General features: G+C 33.6%; 1 protein-coding gene across 1 annotated transcript; it reads right to left on the bottom strand.

Moving 5' to 3' along the window:
- Positions 1–4,669: 4,669 nt before the first annotated feature.
- LOC101889786 (protein clueless) lies at positions 4,670–17,722 on the bottom strand. Its single transcript, XM_005175448.4, has 7 exons — positions 17,294–17,722; positions 9,055–10,144; positions 6,772–8,989; positions 6,572–6,697; positions 6,088–6,303; positions 5,815–6,026; positions 4,670–5,754 (listed from the first exon to the last, which is right to left on the bottom strand). Exons 1-7 carry the CDS (start codon positions 17,415–17,417, stop codon positions 5,550–5,552), a joined length of 4,191 nt encoding a protein of 1,396 aa, XP_005175505.1. The 5' UTR covers positions 17,418–17,722; the 3' UTR covers positions 4,670–5,549.
- Positions 17,723–17,772: the final 50 nt, after the last annotated feature.

Genomic DNA, 17,772 nt, shown 5'->3' with positions numbered 1-17,772 from the left:
TTTTATCCATTTTTTAGGTATACAATATTTTTATTTTTATCTTTATTGCTATAATATCAAAAGTGATTTATTGGCACGGAATTCTGTTTAATTTCATTTATTAGCCGAAATCAGTAGAATTCGATATAGTGCAATAATATTCAATGTCATTTCAACTTGAGTAAATATGGGAAGGTATCATTAACAAGCAGTAACAAACCCCACAATAGATATATTGGAACGAATCCCAATTTTAATTATTTCCAAATTATTTTTTGTTATTATAGGCGCATACCTAATGTTTAATGTTTTCATAAAAAAGTTGGCCATTTATGTAGGTACATAAATATTACCAAATACGTCTAGCATTCAAAATTAAATCGAATAAATAAAAAAAAAATTAAATTTGCTGAATACTTTTGAGGTAGAAAGATAGTTTTATTCTCTTAGTTGTTTCAATAATTTTTTTCATTAATGCAATTGAAAAGTTGTTAAAATTGATTTTGTTATTGTAACAAAAAAAAAGCAAACAAATAAATTTCTTGTAAAATAAACAATAAATTAATTTATTAAAAAGTTACAGAATAGGTCTACAGCTACCGGTGAAAATTAAACTGCAAATGACAACTTTATTTTGCAGAGCACGGGTAATTGTTTTGATAGTTTATCAGGTAGTTATGTCTGTATGTTGCTTTTTTACCGCACTCTAATTATGTTACAATTAATACATGTTTTATTACACATTTTGAGTAAGTCATTGCCAATTTTGGTATTAAAACAATCGGAGTTACATAATTTATTATAAGAATTCTCAAGTGAGTGCCTAATTTTAATGTTGTTATGATTTACCCATTGTACAATAAGAAGGTAAGATAGAGCTACCAGTTAACTACAATTGTTTTCTAAGTGTGTCCGACCTCTGTCAATTTTATGTATTGTTTTGAAAAATAAAAACAAAATATTTTCAATCAAATTTTAAAAAGTGAGGAAAATTATTAGGAAAAATACAACTTCTTGCATATAATTTTGAATAATTCTGACAGGAAGCGGGCATAGTCTAAGCGCTGTATTTCTGTGGTTTTACGAACTACTTAACTAAAAATTCGTTTCACATTTGCAATGATCCCTTGTGCAAATTTAGATCAAATTGAAAAAGTCGGAAGTTTTTTTTCCAAAATTATTTTTTAATTTTCAATTTTTTTTTTCAAATTGTAGAAAGTTTAAGTTTAACTTTTACGTTAGAACTTTGTGTAGGGTAGGGTAACAGATGGTAGAATTAAGCAATCTACTGAATATAATTTGTTTCTTTTGGTGCCCTTATTCTGTCAACACATATACACAGTTTTTATATGTGTGTGTATAATTTTCAATACAAAGAAAAAAATTTGAAATTATTTTAAATTCAGTTGCAAAAGGAATGTATGTTATTGATATTAATGGGATAAAACAATATTGCCCCCTTATCTTAGACCCAATGTTCCATTCATATGTTAAATAAACAAAACTAGAGGTTGAATGTTTAAATATATATTTGACACAATAAGACTAAAATACAGAGTTGCACTTTCTTGTTGCTTTGAAGTTAAACTACCTTTCTTTTTGAGCCATGAGTAAACCTACTTTGAAGGGATTTATTTGAAGTAAAACTAATGGATTTGAAAATGTTATCCAAATCCAGTGGGTTAACTCATTTATATGAAAACATACTGCATGTTTCTGAAAGTATGAAAATCTTTAATAATATCTGAAAAATAATTATTTTTCTTTTTCATTGCTCTTTCAGGATCCATAAGTTTAAAACACTAAATGAATTTAAACCAAAATCAAAAAGTTTCAATATTTTATTTGCAAGTTCTATTCAATTCTGTGATGTTTTGTTTCGGAAACATCAAAATGTACTTCATTATATTCTAAAAAATTGTTGGTGTCCATAAAGTTAGTTAAATGAATATTATCTCTTCTTGTCCTGTTTTAAAATTCGACCTTCTACATATGATCATCAGCATAGAATTTAACTTTTACCATGAAGAGAAGGTAGGCCAACTTTGAAAAAATTGCAAGTATAGAGGTCTACCTGTTTGGCTTGTAATGTCAGAATTAATATCAAAATAATAAAAAATCAAACAACTTATTGCATTTATTTTGAATAAATAATTGAAAACCGCGATAACTGAATGAAAGGTCAACATTTCTTTTCAAAATCATGTACTAAAGGATTATTTCGCTACAAAAACTCTAGATTTTGTCGATGCATTCAAATAAATAAAGATTTTGAAAACACCCGAATTTGAATGTTTTCTAAACAATTTTTTGTTATTGAAAAGAAAACACATACATAAACAAATAAAGATGACATATTAAGCCAAGAAAATAAAAAAATTAAAATCATTGGTATCATAGCCCTACCTTATTATCATTGTAATATGACTTACCGTTTCGTCGCTTTAAAATCCGGATTTTAAAATCATGAATCTTTGAAAAGATAAGCCGGCTCTCTGAATTCGGACGATTATGAAAAGATAATCTGATGTAAGAGAACTGGTGGGCTGCTAAATTCATTACATGTTGGGTAAGCATAGCAACTAACGGCTATGGCAACGCTGATCCCATTTGGTTACTACCTAGGACAGAATAACAAAACTCCTGTTGGACATTAAAATCGCTTAATACCAGGTGGTTAGCCATGTTTACTAATAGTGGAATCTCAGACTCTCCATGCTTTTATTATTACGGCTAATAAAATTCAATAACGGTTTCTATAAAGTAATTGCAAAAGAAGGTCAACACATTGGAACACCTTTTTATGACTTACTTGATAAAAACAAAATGAATCAGTAACAATCTTATCGAATGTATGAACCACATCGTATGTACATTTATGACAACATTGTTAACTTTCTGGGTATTCAAGAATCTACTAGTTGTACTATTTTGCCGTACCGTATGCCATTCTGGTATGGAGTGACGAAATCTTGTTGGAAAAGTTTAAAACGCACGAGTAATATAAAAGTACCAACACGCATTGCTCTAAATGTATTAAATTGGCGACGCCATTTACCAAATATGAAAAAGGAAATTCACAATTTATATATATATATATATATATATATATATATATATATATATATATATTTTTTTTTTTTTTTTTTTTTCGCATAGCCCCATATAACGGTATTTAAATGATTTTAGCGAAATTATTTCATGGTTCGTAATGGCTGGTACAGCATATGACAAACAATTTTCGTATGCAGTTCCACGTCTTTGTATAGCCATAACCACGACATCTTATGCCCATACGTTTTCGTATAGTCCCATATAACGGTATTTAAATGATTTTAGCGAAATTATTCACCGGAATTGTTTCATGGTTCGTAATGGGTAGTACAGCCTGTGACAAAAATTTGCGTATGCAGTTCTTATATCCATCGTAAAATTAAGAAGTCAAAGGTTCTCCGATTTCGGTGTTTACGATGCATTTATAAATATAAATTTTGACAATGGGATGTTGTCAAATAAATAATTTTGAAAAAATGGTAAACATATGCTTGCAAGACTTAACTTTCTTAATATTCGTCGGAATTGTTTCTAATTTCGTATTTGAAGATCGTAATGGGTACTACAATCAATTTTGAATGAAAAATTATTTAAAGTTGTAAAAATTTGTTGAAAAATGCAAATCATAACAACCTCCGATTGGTGTCGTATAAATGGATAAACCCACTGGATTTGGATTAAAATTGTCGTATCCAATATTTATACTTCAAAAGATCCTCTTAAAGTAGGTTAATCCTGCAAAAAGTGTTCGAAAATAACTTAAAACTCCTTTGTTGCCCTAAAAGCAGCCAGCCAATGACTTAAGCCAGTTAAAAAAAAACCTTTTATGTACTCTCCCCCTTAAGGTGACAATCCATAAAACGCTTTTTTGACTGGCTTAAGTCGAAGGGCCAAATCGAACTAGGTCAACCTTCAACTTTATACTTGATCACCCTGCGCTGCTTTGTTCTTTACAAAAAAAAAAAACCTGTCAGCAAAGCGCTTTATGTATTCTCAATTTAAAAGGCTTTTTTACTGACTAACAAAGGAACATCCTACGTTCCAAGTATAAATTATTGGTCGAAATTGAACTGAGTCAACCTAAAACTCTTTTGTTCTTTTACGAAGAAGACAGCCGACGACTTAAGCCAGTAAAAAGGGCTTTTATGTATATGCACCTTCACTTTGAAAATCATGGTAATGTTGCAACAATTACGTACGGATTTTGGAAGAAGAGTGGCAGTGTTAGCTCCTTATGTAAAAGCAAAATTGCATACATTGGATCATGGGGTGGCCTTTACATTATTGGGCATATTGAACGAATTTTTGTTCACAAAGATTAAATAGGAGGATATGGGCAATATTTGTTTTCAACAGAACAACGCTTCCTAAGATACACTCGATTTAAAAAATATATTTTACATATTTAATTAAAAGAGTGGAAATGGGCTTACTGCGTCAATTCCATTGCCTACACGTTACATCTGCAATCCAGTGCATACGCAATCAAATTGACGGTTGAAATCCACTGGTTTTATTAGACTGCTAGAAAATATTTGTGAATCATAGTTGCATTCGAAAAAAATTTACCATGTGTAAATCGCAAAAGTTTGGTAAAAACTGCGAATTCCTTGCAATTAAAGGCGAAGACAATTGATTCCAATTTTTAAAATATTTTTTTTATATTATATATTTGCATATATAGACGAATTCAACTCAACAAAATATAATAAAATGTTACATTATAATTTATTCATTGTCCACAAAACAAATTGAACACACTCTAGTTGCCACGGATTGCGAATACAATCGCCAATTTTATAAAAATGACAATTACAGAATAAAATTGATTCAATTATAAAAGAAATAGAAAATTTTGTTAAAAACTACATCTATTTTCAGTTTTATTTTTATTATTTTCGTACGTTTTTTTATTGCAATGTATAAAAAATGGGTTTGGTTTAAATACAATGCTGCCAGTGCGTCATCATTTCTGTAGTTTTAATAGCTTTGTAAACAAGTAGCAATGCTTATTGAGATTAAATCTAAAGATGGCTAAATAAAAGATGATAATAAAACAACTCATTATTTTGAAGAAAAATCTTTTTCTTATTCTGTAAACAAAATTGAAGAGCAATAAGCTCTCATAAAAGAAATCAAATAAAAAAAAAAACAATAATATATGTGTGGATTTGGAGCTTTCTTCTCATTCTGGTAGGTAGCACACAAACCAAATGTGATTTAAAAGTAGTAGTTGTTCTTGTGTAGGCAACATCTTCATTTGGATATCGCCCGGCCCTATTGTTGTAACATTAATCTAATTAACAATATATTTATGTTCGTATGCAGATGTGGGTATATGATGTAGTTGGTGTTTTCGACGACTGTGAATGGAACTCCTCATGTTCAAAACAATCTTCTCACATCCGAAGACTTTACAGCAAACACTTTCCATTATTCAAGGAATATGGGTAGATATAATTAGTTATAAATTTAGGATTACAATTAGTCTGGCTGAATGTTTTCTTTGTGGAAATTCAACTAGATGCAGTCGGAGTCTGTTCATCCGCTGCGGTGCTCGTTGCATCGCTGCCATTCGTCAATGTTGTCTGGGAGTTGGCATCATTATCAGTCGCAGCATTAACGGCCAATTTCTTAAGCGCCTCAGTTGTCTCATTTACCTCATTTGTGTCCTTCAAACGCTTCTCAATTTCATTTTTAACTTGGGCAATATCCTTTTGGCTATAAAAAGATAACAAATGTAATGCTTAAAGATGCTGAATCATATCATATTTCTATTACCTTATTTGAACAAATAAAACACCATTTATGGTATTGAGCATATCCAACACAGATCCCATTGTGGGTGGTTGTATATGGATTGGAGGCAGCCCCGTTGTGAGTTTTCCATTAGAATATATGTCATTCATTTTACGTTGCAAAAGCACTGCTTGTTGTGTAAGAAGTCGCAGACATTCGGCCGATTCACGAGTCTTTTCATGAGTCTCGCCCAGCTAATTAAGATTTGTAAACAAATTAATAAACAAACAAGTTTCAACTTAGTTTTAAACCTACTTGTGACTTATAAATGGCATATGTTTCTTTTTCATTATTTAAGGCAGAACGGAAATCTCCCATGCATGATTGTGTCCTGGCCACCAGATGATAGCTAACAGCTACATGCATCGACTTGTTTCCGTAGTATTTCAAATTAAGTTTTAAAGCATGTTCAATAAAACGTAGAGACAGTTCATACTGACCGACGGCGTGCAAAATCAAGCTGATATTACTCTGGAAAGAAAAAAGTTGTAGTTTAGAATTAGCTTACCAACAAGATATGCTTAGCGAACTAAATCAAAGCGTAATCGTTCTGATCCATGTTTGAAGTAACTAACGTATTTGAAAACATATATGACACAGAGAACTGTGCAATAAATAAAATGTGAACATCTATTCACAAGGAACTTTTGCATCGTACTGACGCTAAAGTCCCCTCATTAAGTTTTAAATCATTAATATTGTAGACCCATCCCTCTTTCTACATTTCTTTTAAACTTACATCGATAAGTGCAACTTCCGGATGATCTTCACCACATATCAACACCAGCAAATATCTAGCACGATACAGTAATTTTAAAGATGTGCTCACTTGGCCATTAGCAAAGCAGTAAAGGGATAAATGTGTCTAAAAAAGAGGAAGTATATGTGAGGTAAAAATGACTTTGTTCAACTGAAAACATAATTTTGGCCGTCACTTACATATTCTAAGATAGTGCATGGATTATCGATGCCGTTAACACGTTCACTCATAATAACTGCTCTTTGTTGTATGGCCAGGGCTTCTTGGGCATCGCCCAACAAATAGCTAAGTCGTGCCAGCATACGAAGGCAAGAGCGATTCTCTGAATGCATAGCTCCGAAAACATTATTCAACAAATTTAAGGCCTCGCTTATCAGCTCGTAGCCTTCTTTGAAAAGGCCCTGCTGGATCTTCGATTGACCCGACATATAGAAGTTATAAGCATCGGATGCCCGAGGGTTGATGTGCTTTACAATGGGGAATACATTAAGAACGTCCTCTTCCGTGAATGTGGATTTATTGCGTGACTCAAAATTGTATTCACGAAGTAATATTTGTATGCCCACTTTCAGGCAGAAGGCACGAAGTATGCTCACTCTTTGTAGTGAGTATTTTTCGATGGCAGTTTCTATGGAATCACAGCCAATGTCAAAGTCCCAATAAGATTTGGCCTCTTTTTTGATTTGTTGCCACAAAGTCTTTGGTGTCATAAGAGCCCAATCGTTGTTATCATTGTTTGTTGCCTGGCCATTCTTTTGGCTGTTTTTACCGGTTGTTTTGTTTTTGTTCTTTCCGCGCTTAGTACTGGCGTTGTTGTTATTGTTCTTATTTAATTCCTCGGAGCCGGTGTTGGGGTTCGCGGGGCCAGACGAAAGGAAGCAGTTCAAAAAGTGACTTATTGCAGCCGACAGATGCATGGCATCGGTATTCTGCATATACGCATAGTAAATGTGTTTGGTAGCGCGAATAATTAATTCCATAACCGAAATGCGATGCAAATATTCCATGCGAGGCACTTCGGCCAGCATTGTAATTACTTTACCCAAATAGCGTACATTGATGCCATGACTATGGAGAGCTTCAGTAACACTAGTGCCGTCCATAGGAGGCGATGTGTGGCTCATGTGTTCTTTTATGAAGGCAGGGATCTGTTTCAAAACCAAAAATTCTGCAGCTTCTTGCACCAATTTCTTTTGCTTAGCCAATGAGTTACTACCTTCTTTGTCATCCACGTGGCGTATGCCGGGTGAGAAGACATCTGGGTTAAAACGAAAGTCGAATTCTTTCTCCTTTAGAGAACCAACAGCAGCGCAAGCTCGTTTAACGACTTCGGATGCTTGTGTTTCATCAGCAGTTGCCACACTTGATTGAGCCTCTTTGATTGCATCGTAGGCGTTTTCAATAGCTTCATTGCTCGACAATTTATTTTCACTGTCGTCTTTCTTTTGATCGTTTTCACTTTGTGTTTCGTTTTTGGTTTCTTCTTCCTTCTCTGTGATGGAAGCTGTTGCTTCCTTTTCTTGAGATTTCTTATTTGCATTCAGTTGCTGCAAGTGCTGAGCAGCATTTCTTATAAAACTAACATAACGATCTTCAATAAATGCTTCCAGCAATTCCTGGCGCAAGCAAGACAATTTGTGCTTATGTTCAATGGGGAAACCCATGGCTTTCAGTTCGGGACATAATTCAATGTCCAATTTTAGGAAGTTAACGTCTGGTGGGAAAGTTCGCAACAAATCTAAAATGTAGTGGCGGCCGTCATTGCCTATTATACCCTTACATTCTACCGACGAACATAACTCGACGGGTTCGTCTCTTTCATTCAGAACAGAATGCGGTAAGATTTTCAAATGTTTTCCAGCTTTGCGGAGCAACTCCAAATATTTGGGATGGGAGAGTACAGTCTTGCCGAAATCAATGCTTCCATATACTACTGATTGTTCTTGGTCTCGTTCCAAAATTCCAGGAATAATCGATTGAGCAGTTACCCGATATCCCCGATAGTCCACCACCACGGTACCCAATGTGTACAATCCCTCAACGTCGACGGCGCTGTATACGCGTACGCCATGTAAATCGTTGCGCGGTGCTACAAATGCTGCAACATCGCCTCCCAACTCCTTGTAGTGGTCACGCACATCGAAGCCAAGCGAAAAGAAAATATTATTCCAAATAAACATCTGCATCTTGGGATCTTCTCCTGGATTGATGGCTAGAACATTGCCATCAATTACTGCCATGGCTCCCCTAGTAGCAGCAATAACAAAGTCACCATGAACCTTAAAAATAGCGCGTTCACGCAACAGACGTTCTGGCAACGTTTTTCTGGGCAGTTCCCTGGTGGTCTGGAGTTCTTCATTCCAATCCCTAGTTTGTCCGGGAATATGTTCCTCATATCTGAAAGAGATAAGTTGAAAACAGCATTTGCAAGGAAAAATAATGTGTTATATTTAAGGTCCTACCCCAATTTCGAAGAGAAAGCATCTTCTGCGCGTATGGCGTCAATTGTGTGCTCCAATTGAGGTGCTGTCCATTGGTACACTTGATAAGGCGTTGCTACCCTCTCAAATGCATGACGTAGGGTACGTTTCTTCTGCATTTGTTGGAAGGCACGTTTGAATGAAGGTGATATTTGCGAAAGCAGATCTATTAAGGAGTGACTTAAATGACTGGGATTGTCTGGTTTCGGATTGAATACATCGTCAGTCGATTGGTTGATGTAAAAGCCTTTGGGGCAAGCGGATATGTGAAAACGTTTGTCTTCCATTGTAACCACATATAAATACATCAGGTCTCCATGTAGCTTACGGGGACCAGGAGGTGGATTCCATGCGGATGTTGTGAGAACTTTCAAAGCTTGTGGTCCCTTCGAGTTTTTATTCACTCCGGGCTGCAATGGCTGCAAAGGTGCTTCCTTCACGCCCGGCATAATGTATTCTGGTGGCGTGCAGTCAACGGAATCAGGACGAGATTTTTTCTTTTCGAGCAAGTCTCCCTGTGTGATGGAGTGCAAGAATGTCAGCGAGTTACATTCAACGCCATTGTATGCGTCAGCTAGGTCCATACTCTTCAGCAAATCACGCACATGACGAACATGAATTCTTGCCTCCCGCATGGTGTATGGCTCCTCAACAACTTTTATGGTTGACCCATTTTTCAAACCTTCAATCGTTTTCAATTCAGCAAAGTTATCCAAAGTTGCACCATCTAATTGCAATGTGAAACAAGTGCGATGACAAGTGTCTTCCCTATCCATAAGTAATTGGTGGATTTCTTGGACGAGTTCCATGCTGGATAATTGAACTGACCACATTTCCGCACCAGGACTTTGAATGTTCACTGTAATGCCATTGTCATGTAAGGCATCCAAATTTATGTCCTCTTCGTACGTTTCCTCTCCTTCGGGAACAGATACCTCCTCCTTCTTTTCAACGTCTGTGACATCATTGGCATTTGTATCTGTAGAACCATTGGATGTCACTTCTGCTTTATTGTCTACGTTATGGCCATTGACCACTTTATCCGATTTAGATCCATTTTTCGAATTTTTTCCTACAAAATATTAGTTGTAAAATTATTAATTTATTAATGAATACAAAGTAATATCTGATCCGATTCGGAACCGGCAAGAATGGAAATATGTTACTATAAAAACCGATAAATTAGAAAAACTTGAATGCAAGATGAAGAGAGAACCTAAATTATTGTGTTTCTAATTGTGTGGTGGCAATCTTCAAGTAAATCATCCTATAGATGAGGCATTGACAAAGTTCAAAGGCCACATAGTTAACGATCATAAGTGGATTCAGGAACACATCCCAGGCCGCACTAGATACCTTACTTTGATTAAGTTCCTTAAGCCTTCAACTAGAGAAACAGACAATCAGGTCGAAGGGCACGTCTCAGAGAATTTTATCAATGGGGCAGTAAATCTTTTTGACACTCTGCGATCTTAGGTGGTGTGGAATGTATAAGAGGAGAAGTCAATTCTAATGACTACATATCACCACTGTTGAACTTCGACTTGTCATCCACACACTTGACACCTTTATGCGGTATATCCAAAACATAAAATGGTAAAGACTAGACTAAATGCATCATGGAAAAATATGTAGAGGCGCTTCTCTCAATAGAAACATGTTAGCATAAAAAGCACAATTACAGGCCAGTTTTACGGATAAAATTTTCTGTAAACCAAAAATTTCGAATCAAACTTGAATTCCATTGTTGCTTCCAATTAATTGAAAATTGCATTTACTTTTAAAACTATTTAACATTGGGGTGTATGTTGTTATGATGCCGTAATAGCAGAGGTAAATCTACTTAGTGTCAATATTTTGACTTGTCCTTTAGAAGTCTCTGATTTGGTATAGCTTTCTATGCATACGGTTCTAAGATGGAATGTGGGAGGGTACTGGGGTCTTCTGTTATATCCTTAATATACGTTAATCCTACAAACTTAGCAACGACTGTAGTGTGTTCCAGGCAAAAATCTTTGCGATTAAAATAAAAAATAAATCTATTATAGCGTTAAAACATCTAGCGTAGTATCATTGTAAAGTTAATTAATGCCATTGCTTTTATTCTATGCATTTTTGTGTGGGTCTTCGGCTAAAAATTGGAGCCATTTTACATAACAATATTATCGGGTGATACCAATATGGGACGGTTTGACTTCCAGGTTATCATATACAACAATTTCAATTACACTTGCCACCGGCGAATGAGCATGCCAAGCAATTGTGCTCTCAATTTACAAATCTCTATGGGAACTCTCTTAACAACATTCAATAAATACAAGTTTGTATACATGTTTTGGGATCACGAATCAATATGGATAGGGAAGGGATAATAAAATGCTAAACTGTTTCTACATCTTCTATTTGCATGTTACGTACCTACTTAATATTTAAAATTCAATATTGGAATTGCTATATTGTTGGACAAAAAAAAAAAAAAAAAAAACAAAAAAAAAAAAATTTGCCCGAGAATATGAATTACAACAAATTACATTTTTTTCGAAAATTCATATTATTTTATTTATTTATTTTTATTTATTTTCAATTGGTACAGAAACCTAGCCTTATTATAATATCCTTAATCCTAAAAGAATTACTTAAAATTAAACACTAAAACAAATTAACAAAAAAATGAATAAAATTAACAATTGATTGATGGTTCCAAGAACTCCTATACATGACTACTCAAAACTATTCATAACATCCTTAATCTTAAAAATAACATTAAAAAAATAACAAAAAAAAAAGATTAGCAAAAATCACAATTCATTGAAGATTTAGATAAATCAACTATGCAAGGAAAAAAACAAATTAACACAAGAAAACTATATATTTTAAACAATATTGAAATGAGCATATAATTTACGCCTATAACATTTTAGGGAAGAATTGAATGTCTTAAGATTAGGTGGCAGATTGTTGAAAATGCGAGCAATTCTTACATAGAAGGATTTTTCCAACAGAGGAGTCAAGCGTGGTATAACAATTTGCAGGTTCCTTACAGATCTCGAAAACTTAAAAAGGTCCAAAAGAGTAGAAGATGTCCTCAATTTAAAATGTTTGTAGAAGAACAACATTGACCTTAAATTCACAAAACACTCAAACGAACAACCAAGAAACTCTTTCACAGAAGGAGATATATGATCACGACGTTTGACACAAAAAACATATCGCATTACTCTATGAAACAATAGTTTTAACTTACGAAAAACAAAACCGTAGCTACCCCCAAAAATCTCAATACAATATAAAAAGTGAGGCATTATTAATGCATGTACCAACTAAATTCTAATCTTCTTAGGCAAAACTATGTCCAAGCAGTACAACTTCTTTAAAATAAAGTTAACTTTGGACACTAAAGAATTCACATGCACATCAAACACCAAACCAGAATCAAGTATTAATTAGTGACAAAACTTTAATAAAACAAGTAAAAAAAGCTTTAAGTTCGGCCGGGTCGAACTTTGAATACCCTCCATTATTTGGAACGAATTAAGCAATTCTCAAAAAAAAAAAAAAAATAAAATAAAATAAAATCCGTTAAAAATTCTGTTAAAATCTAAAAAATACCGAATGTAGCCATTATATTGGGGTCTATACGACGACATGGACCTGCATAGGTCATAAGCCATTACAATATTCAAATGCGAAACTATACGAAGAAATGGACCTGCACAGACAATTCTCTGTCTTAGGCTGTAGTATCCATTACGAACTTCAAATACCAAATTTGAAACAATTCCGGTTAATAATGTCGCTAAATCATTAGAATACCGAATATCGGAAGGTACCGTTATATGGGGGCTATAGAAGCCGTGGACCTGCCCAGACAATCTACTGTTATATGCTGTAGCATCCATCACGAACGTCAAATACCAAATTTGAAAAAATTCCGGTGAATAATGTCGCTAAAATCAACAAAGTACAGAATATTGTGGGGTACCGTTATATGGGGGCTATACAAAGACATGGACCTGCACAGACAATTTTCTGTAGGCTGCAGAATCCATTACGAACTTTAAAAATCAAATTTAAAACAATTCCGATAAATAATGTCGTTAAACCATCAAAATACCGAATATCGGGAGGTACCGTTATATGGGGGCTATACGAAGTCGCGGACCTGCCCAGACAATCTCCTGTTATAGGCTGTAGCATCCATCACGAACGTCAAATACCAAATTTGAAAGAATTCCGGTGAATAATGTCGCTAAAATCAACAAAGTACCGAATATTGTAGGGTACCGTTATATGTGGGCTATACGAAGACGTGGACCTGCACAGACAATTTTCTATCTTAGGCTTTAGTATCCATTTCGAACCTCAAATACCAAATTTGAAACAATTCCTATGAATATTGTCGCTAAAATCGACGAAATACCGAATATAGAGAGGTACCGTTATATGGGTGCTATACCAAAAGGTAGACCTACATGGCTCATTTTCAATACCAAAAGTCCTGCAGACATAATATACATTTGAGTAAAATTGTATCAATCTTCTTCAATTCGTTCGGAAGCTAAAGTGATTTCCACAGACGGACAGACATCGCTAAATCGACTAAGAATTTTGTGCTGATCAAGAATATATATACTTTGTGGGGTCTAAAATACATATTTCGAGGTGTTACAAACGGAATGACAAACTTAATATACCCTCCATACTATGGTTGAGGGTATAAAAACAGTGAACTTTTTTAAATATCCTCTAAAATGCGTTGTCACACCTAACCAAGTAAACTACGTTTTCAAATATAAATTATAATCAAGTAGCTAAATCTTAGGGTAAACTGGAATCTATTTAAATATTACAAAATAACTCCTATTCAGAATTATATTTGTAATTTTTTTCAAGTAAAATTTCATTTTATAGCTTAGTTTGGCCTCTTTGTAGATTTGTATATTCTAAGAAAAAATATGTTGAAATGTGTTATGTCTTTAAAGCAACGTGGATGTTATTTGATTATACACCTAAGTCTGTTTTTACACGGTAGATTGGTTCCAGAAGAAGCCGTGTAAAAAAAAACCGTGTAAAAAAGACATTGATCTTATACAAAAATGGGTGATTTGTTCCTAATCTCTAAAACCTATAAAAATTAGTGAAAAACAAGAATTTTTATTTTTTTCTTTACCAAACACGTCTTATTGCATTAACAGTTCACAAAATATTGACACGTTTCAATTGCTCTGACCAGTAAATTTTATTGTATGCACATAGGCTATTCACATTTGCTTTGATCAGTAAAAATTGTTTGTACGCGCTAAAGGGGAATTCACTTAAATCTTTAAGCTAGTGTTCGCAAACTATTGATGGTTTCAGACTTTTTTCTTTCATAAATACTTTTTTGTGATATGAACATACTTCGCAAAAATTAAATTTGACAAAAAAATTTAAGTACATAAAATTTCAAATCGTGCTAAATGGAATAAAATCGTGTAAATAAATTAAAAATATTCAATTTTCAAACCGTGTTATATCAAAACCGTGTACAAAAAGACCGTGTAAAAACAGACTTAGGTGTAATTGGCCAATGTATTAGCTATTTGGCTTCAATTAGAAAGTATTGAAATAATAAACGATTTTGCAATTTTTCGTATATATCATCTTAAGATAATAATTTTGTTTGACTTCTAGGAAAATATATTTCAAATGATTTATCAACACTGGTATATTAACATATTATTTATTTTATACTTGAGTTCCATCTTCAATGCGTAAAAGGGAATAATTGAAGCGGCCGTAGAAAAAAATTATATTCACCCACTTTATATTCTGGCAAACATCCTGAACAAGTGAAAAAGGGGTTTGCAGCAATGTAAAATGAGGAAGTCCTATTTATTTATTTTTCGACCTCCCCATTACGTAGGGATCGCGTAGGCATTGAAATACCAGCTGTAGAAAATCTATTGCTACTCATTTAAATACATAATTATTCATAATTATCCAGAATCTACTATTTTTACATTTTTTGTCGATATCATAAAGCGAAAATCGGTTATCGTAGTACAAAAATGTACATTATTGCAGTTCTGGAACAGACCAATTATGTCAATAGTACCAAAATCTACAATATCAAACAAAGAATTGAAGTCAAGACACATTCTACTTTTCACCAATAGAGTGATAACTGACAATACCTGCTTAATCTAAATGAGATTTATAATTCTGAAAGAAGAAATAAGGGAGTTCGAATGCACGTTACCATTAAGATTTTATACGCCATTATAGTATTGAACATAATACGTCTAATTAGGCAATAGAATTAATTTTAGTCTGCTAGTATAGGGCGGCAATGCAAAGTCACTGTCCAATGAAAATCTTTCAGCGCAAACAGCAGAGACTGTTTTTGCACCGATTCAATTTCATTACAGTAAATGGCATAATTAGGATCCCATACGACTGCAGCATATTCTAGTATAGGCCGAACAAGTGATAAAAATAATTGTTTGGTAACATACGGATCAGAGAATCCCTTAGGCCACCGTTTTATGAATCCTAAAACACCATTAGCTTTATTAACGATTGATATAATATTATTATTAAAAGACGATGATTTAGGACATTATTTATTCGAATTGTTTCAAATTTGGTATTTAAAGTTCGTAATGAATTCTACAGCCTAAGACAGAAAATTGTCTGTGCAGGTCCATGTCTTAGTATAGCCCCCATATAACGGTAACTCCCAATATTCGATAATTTGATGATTTTAGCTACATTATTAACCGATTTTTTTAAGTTTCGCATTTGAATATTGTAATGGCTTATGATCAATGCAGGTCCATGTCGTCGTATAGACCCTAATATAACGGCTACATTCTGTATTTTTAAGATTTTATCAGAATTTTTAACGGAATTTATTGTTTTTGAGAATTGCCAAATTCGTTCCAAATAGCTTTTGTACTTGTTTTATTGAAGTTTCATCACTAATAGGAATTTTCTTAAAAAATGAAATTTGTTGTAATTCATGCATTAAATAAGTGTTACATTTGTCCCAATGTATATTAGGGAGATAATTTTAGCTGCGCCAAGTTCGTGTTTGATGGAGAGAGAGGTAAAAGGAATGGAAATTGAAAACAATTGGCAATTCTCGGGCAAATCTTTTTTTGTTCTTTCATCCAAAAATAAAAATATCAACTACAATGTAGTTTAAATATTAAGTAGGTACGTAACATGGAAATAAAAGATGTAGAAATAGTTTAGCATTTTATTATCCCTTCCCTATCCATATTGATTCGTGATCCCAAAACATGCTCATAAGTCTCACTATACTATTTGATCAGTTTACGCATCATATACAAAATAAAACGAAAACAAAAACCAACATAACAACCCCCTCTCCACACAAGTCACGTGTAAATATATGTATATATCGACTATGTATACAAACTTGTATTTATTGAATGTTTTTAAGAGAGTTCCCATAGAGATTTGTAAATTGAGAGCACAATTGCTTGGCATGCTCATTCGCCGGTGGCAAGTGTAATTGAAATTGTTGTATATGATAACCTGGAAGTCAAACCGTCCCATATTGGTATCACCCGATAATATTGTTATGTAAAATTGCTCCAATTTGTAGCCGAAGACCCACACAAAAATGCATAGAATAAAAGCAATGGCATTAATTAACTTTACAATGATATTACGCTAGATGTTTTAACGCTACAAGTTTCACAACTTTTAATCAAGTGCTGGTAAAGAAAGTGGCAGCATGTAGAAATATGTACCTAGGCGATGCACGTGTTAATTGTAGGTTAAAACAACAACTATTGAATGAAATGGTATGCCGGCATATGCAAGCTCACATATGTACATGAATTTAACATGCCTCGACGACATACCACTCTTCACAATGGACGACTATCTAGGGCTATAATCAATATTGAGAAGTCCAACATCTAAAACAGCCAGCAGATAGCTCAGTTTGTACAACAATGGGCAAGATAGCTGACTAAAAATTACGTAATTGTTATGTGATTGTTTTTTTCCAAATCTTACATTATTATTGGGCGACATGTTCTTTATGGACACGAAGAATTACTTTAAATTGATAGAAGCCATCATAAATTTCTTGAATTCTGAAGATGCATCACTAAGTCCATTCACCTGAATTTATATATAGGCACGACATACATTCTAATTTAATGCTGAATGTGTATGTTTGAACATTATTTGATGTACCAACCTTTTTTTTTCAAATCGTTTGATTGTTCTCCTTTGGTAGCCTCGACAACTGGAGATTGATTGTTCATTGCTTTCTTATCTGTTTGAGATGTTCCATTGTTTTTATTGTCGTTTTCCAAAGCCATTCTATTACAGTTAATCTTTTCAATTTTTAATCGCAACTAATTTGAATGTCGTCGCTTCGAAGCTCTTTGGCCGATGAATGGATGTTACACAACTTCTCACGGAATTTCTTATTGGTAAAATTGAAATGTCAAAAAGATTTTTTCTGAACGTCGAATCAAACACTTATATATTTTCCGTTCACATCTGTTATTTTTTTCTTCTTGATAAAAAAAATTATTTATTTAAATTATATCAATTGAGCACAATTTTACCGAAATTCAATTATTCTTAAATCTCATGTGTCCTCATAGAGCTGACAAAGCATCGATGGCAATGCCGTAAATATCGATACTTTATTTGAAAGGAAGTATCGAT

Source organism: Musca domestica, unplaced genomic scaffold (genome assembly GCF_030504385.1).
Source record: "Musca domestica strain aabys unplaced genomic scaffold, Musca_domestica.polishedcontigs.V.1.1 31, whole genome shotgun sequence".
Lineage (NCBI taxonomy): Eukaryota > Metazoa > Arthropoda > Insecta > Diptera > Muscidae > Musca > Musca domestica.
Note: the sequence above shows the minus strand (reverse complement) of the source record. Positions and strands in the feature narration are given on the sequence as shown.